Source organism: Cajanus cajan, chromosome 6, assembly GCF_000230855.2.
Source record: "Cajanus cajan strain Asha chromosome 6, NIPB_CcT2T_4, whole genome shotgun sequence".
Taxonomy (NCBI): Eukaryota; Viridiplantae; Streptophyta; class Magnoliopsida; order Fabales; family Fabaceae; genus Cajanus; species Cajanus cajan.
This window is the reverse complement of record NC_138522.1, coordinates 11,081,104-11,086,027: the sequence shown is the minus strand read 5'-3', so window position 1 is coordinate 11,086,027 and position 4,924 is coordinate 11,081,104. Positions and strand designations below refer to the sequence as shown.

Genomic DNA, 4,924 nt, shown 5'->3' with positions numbered 1-4,924 from the left:
AAATACATTTCTTAAAAAAATAGAAGAAAAAAAAACAAACTTCCTATTTTTTTCTCTTAAATACTTTTACAGAAATTTATAAGACAGGCTATATATCTAAGAAGACATCTATATTTACATGGATTAGTTAAATTGAGTCTCAAACCAAGTCCATAAACTTGCTTAATTGATTTGTTTCATGCTATCATTTTGACATTTGGTTCATGTGAAACATGAAATCTCTGCCAAACAGTTACATGCTTGATTGGATTGGACTGGACCCTGCTGATACTAAACTCGAGTCAAAATTTAAAATAAACTATTTCTTATAAGTCAAAACAAACTAGACATATCCGTTCAGCATGGTTCGATTCATTTCCGGCCATAATCAAAACATGGCATTGCCAAAAAGCTTCATAACTTATAAATAACTTTAGCATCAGAATCTGAACAAAAATTAACTAGAAACATGAAATATGAGGGCCAAATAAACAAAAAAACATTTTATCATAATACGACCCACACCAGCAGATACTACTGTATTTAATTTCTCCACTTTCCTCCTCTCCCACGCCCACCTCCTCTCCCACCCCTCCCTCTGCCACCCTTTCCATGCCCATGATGCTTTCCACCCCCACTGCCACCTCCGGACGCCTTGTTCGCATTAGATTTCAAATGCATCTCTTCTGGCATGGGAAGAATATGATCCACACACTTCCTGAAGCTAAAATCATCGACAGACTCATCTTCCCTGATGAGGAAAAAGCACCTACTTTTGAAGGTAGGATGCTTGCGTACTTGGAAAGCACGAACCCCTCCACCAATCTTCTTATCAGGCTCTGCATGGCCGTTCTTAAGCAACTCCAACAACATCAGATGTTCATACTGCCACACAAAACAAGTCAATATGGATTCACAGCAAGAAGTAAATTCCGCTCGCAGCTATTGCCACATCAAGACAGATTCACAAATTACCCAAAAAAAAGAACAACATACTATAATAGAACTGTGTCAAATCCCAACTTAAACATTTGATGGCATTTGGCAATAAGTTTTTCACTCAGTTCAATACTTCAATTGCGACATACAAATATGCAGTGAAATTGTATTATCACATCAAACCTTGGTGGCACTAAAAAGTGATTCAAAAACCCACGCATTACAACAAATAACGCTAAACCCTAATGCAATTATAGATGCCTTTGCAAAGAACCTAAATAATTGATAGCAATATGTAGATAAATTGCAGCTATGATGGCCAGCACATACTCTGTTCACAACAAGAAAACACCAAAGTTAAATGAGATCATAATCACAGAAAACAATTACCAACCAACCCACATGAGATAACGGGTCTATGAAACAATAATCAAGCAAAATCAAATACTATTCGATACACACGAGAAAAGGGGTTCATGAAATCATACTCAAGGAAAAATCAAATATCGGGGGTTTATAATAAAATCATAATCACGAAAAATCAAACACGTGAGATAAAGGGTTTATGAAATCACAATCATAGAGAACCAAACATCAATGAATCCACACGAGTTAAAAAAGGTAAATTTGAAATTCAATTATTGACACGCTTGGCACTCAAAACACAAAATGTACCTTGCTAATTTCTATTATAAAAAAAATAGGGTAAAATAAACAGGGGTTAATGGGAAAACCTTGTTAACATTAAGATATTGAGGCCAGGTATGAAGAAAGTTGTAGAAGTAATGGAACATCTCCGATGAAGAGCCAAAGCTCTTGTGTCCCAAGTTCACAGCACCACTTGCTTCCTTCTCTTCTTCTTTTTCTTCTTCTTTCTCTGCTTCCTTTTCCTTTTCTTCTATTGTTTCCCTCTCCAAACGTTGTTCTTCGACGGACTTTTCCTCGTCGAGCTTCTGCTTCTTCGAAACGTCGTCGTCGGGGCGGTCGTGGGACTCCTCTTCCTCCCTAGCACGCTTCAGGGTTGGCTCGCTCTCGACTTCCATATCCACGGCGGTGATGGGATCGATGACTTCCGGCACGGTGTCTTCTGCCATGAGGGTTTTGGGGGAATTTTCTAAAACCCTAGATTGTGATAGCGAAAGCGAATAGTTACTAGTGATTAGAGAGTGGAGAGAATGGAACTGTTCAATGAATCCCTCTATTTATAGTTTAGAAGTTGCGGTGTGAAAGGAAGACTGAACCGGATCGACCCGAACCGGACCGGACCGGACCGGTCCAATCGTGCTTCTCTCCCACTAGGCCACTACTCCACCCACTATTATAAACAATCAATTTTGAAAAAAATTTCTTCTATTTGAAACATGTTCCATTTTTTTTTACTTCTATTTTGAAATTTAATTTTTATTTGGTACTTAAGTGTGTATAGTAAAAGATAATCGTTTACTTTTATATAATTTAAATTTATGATTAATGTTTTTGAATTTTTAAATTATATTATTGTAAAATTCATAAGAAATTAAATATTTTTAAATATGTAATTTATATTTATATTTATATTTATTATAATTAAATTATATTATGATAGAATAATGCTATTATTTTATCTGTACATTATCAAAATTTATTTTATATAAAAAAATTATAATAAATAAGCACTTTTTGCATATAAAAAGTATTATAATTAGAATTTATAATATATAAATATTAAAATTATATTTTTTTAAAAATATTAAAATTTAGTTTAAAAATGAAAATGAAAAATTTAAAAAGATAAAAAGTTAAGAAAATTTGAAAATATTATCATTAAAAAATTGTTTAAAATACTCTTATTAATGTAATACTGTGAATTTTGTTAGCATTTATTTATTTTATTAGAATATTTGTTGTTATGATTTAATTATTTAAATATTGAAAATTCTAAGGATTTAAGAATTTTTAAGGAATTTTAGTCGATAATTTATTTTGAATGAAGGTCAACTTGAAGAAGAATATATAAAAATTTTCTTAAAATTTAAACTTCATAAGTTCTTTCTGAATAACCTAGAGATAAACTCTAGAGAGAAGAATTTTATAGTCAAAATGAGATCTCCTTTTCTTCTAGTGCCCCCTAAAACTTTGTAGGATCCTTCTCCTGAGAATTGTCGTTTTGAAATAATGCTACTGAGTTATATCCATTAAAAATAGATGTTTTGAAGGGAAAAAAAAGTTTAAAATTCAAGTCAAATAAATAAAATATCATTAAAAAAACATTACCAAAAGAAAAATTCAAATATACAATATCTCAATTATGTAGAAAAAATAAGCATTTAAGTATGAGTTTCAATGAGAAGCTAATAATAGATTTTATCAAAAACGTACAAATTAGAAGATATATATTGTGCAGTGTATTTATATTTTTATTTATTTAAAATTATTAAATACATTGATTTTAATATAGTGGTTGTTCTTTTAAACTATGATGAAATCATGAACTAGTTCTTTTGTATGATTTGAATTTTTTATGTTTTACACAAATTTTATTTATAAGATCGGTGTACATCTTTCTTTTTCTATTTTTTTTTTTACGTACAGGGACTAATAACCCAAAATAAAAATCATGAAAGAAAAATTCATAATTATTTTTTTTCATTTTTGCTGAGTAAGATCCATCTCATTAAGTAAAAATGTGTCGTCTACTCTTTAATCTTCAACCTTTAAAGGTTCATTGAGCGAGAATACCCAACACTCTCCACATGTATGACAATCCGAAGCTTCAACTTTGAATTTAAACCATAAAAAACTTTGTTTCCAACATCAAAATGTCAAAATCTGCATAATATCTCACATTGTTGAGATACAAACAAGTCTCACATAAATAAAATAAGATAAGAAATAACAACTTATATAGCACAAATATATTTCAATCCTAGAGAGACTTTTTGGGTGATGACCAAAAGCAAAATTGTGAGGGTTTAGACACAAAGCGGACAATATTTCATCATTGTAGAGTATGCTTGTGTAATAACCTTATAAAATAACACTCATAAAATATTCCCTCAAACAAGCTCCACATCGATAAAATAAGATAAGAAATAACAACTTATATAGTACAAACATACTTCAATGCTAGAGACGTTTTGGGTGATGACCAAAAGCAAAATCGTGAAGACTTAGGCCCAAAGTGGACAATATCTCATCATTGTGGAGTATGCTTGTGTAATAACCTTATAAAAATAACACTCATAAAATATCCCCTCAGACAAATACCATAAAATAACTCCAACACACATGCATCCATAATCCATCACACAATCACCCTCCTTAGACAGGACTTAGAAATTTAACAACCTCTCATAGATAAATCTTCCAAATTCACAACATTAAGCCATCAATTCGGCTCATCAACTCCACACTCAACTACAACTTCAAATGACAAGAAAACAAGTTTTTATTATGTCATTTAGCTTCCTAGAATCTTTTTTTTTTTTTTGGTTCATCCCTGGAGTATCCACCGCCGATAGTAGTGACTAATCTCCTCACTACGTTGGAGGCACCTCAAAGGGTGGGATAGCTGGCCCCAAGATTTAACGCGGCTGCATACACAAGGCAGGATTCGAACTCTTGACCTTGCTTAAGCGTGGATCAACCCCTACCGCTGAACCACACGTTTGGGGTTTAGCTTCCTAGAATCTGAAATCAAAAGAAAGAAGAAAATAAACTTTTAGCTTCTTTGTTCTTAGAGTTGCTCTCTCGAACTTATCACTCTAAGAACTTAAGGATGAAAATAATGAAATTTCATATTTTATTTTTGTATATATACCTCATTCATTTCTCGACCAATTTTGACTTTAACTTAAACTTTGACTTTTCAAACTTAACTCTAGGGATTATCTAATCTCCAGGTTCCCCTTAAACATATTGTACTATCCCGTAATGCCGAGCTCTAGCTCGGCATTACAATGCAAGTCAACCTCGGATACGCGACGTCGGTCAAGACAAGGACCGACATCCAAATAGGTCATAAACT

At 32.4% G+C, this 4,924-nt stretch overlaps 1 protein-coding gene across 1 annotated transcript; it reads right to left on the bottom strand.

Moving 5' to 3' along the window:
* Positions 1–364: 364 nt before the first annotated feature.
* On the bottom strand, positions 365–2,105 carry LOC109815055 (uncharacterized). Its single transcript, XM_020379644.3, has 2 exons — positions 1,653–2,105; positions 365–864 (listed from the first exon to the last, which is right to left on the bottom strand). Exons 1-2 carry the CDS (start codon positions 2,010–2,012, stop codon positions 523–525), a joined length of 702 nt encoding a protein of 233 aa, XP_020235233.1. The 5' UTR covers positions 2,013–2,105; the 3' UTR covers positions 365–522.
* Positions 2,106–4,924: the final 2,819 nt, after the last annotated feature.

Coding starts and splice junctions, on each gene's coding strand:
- LOC109815055 (XM_020379644.3), bottom strand. CDS start 2,012: ATGGCAGAAGACACCGTGCCGGAAGTCATCGATCCCATCACCGCCGTG. Junction 865..1,652: donor AATATCTTAATGTTAACAAG/GTTTTCCCATTA, acceptor TTTGTGTGGCAG/TATGAACATCTGATGTTGTT.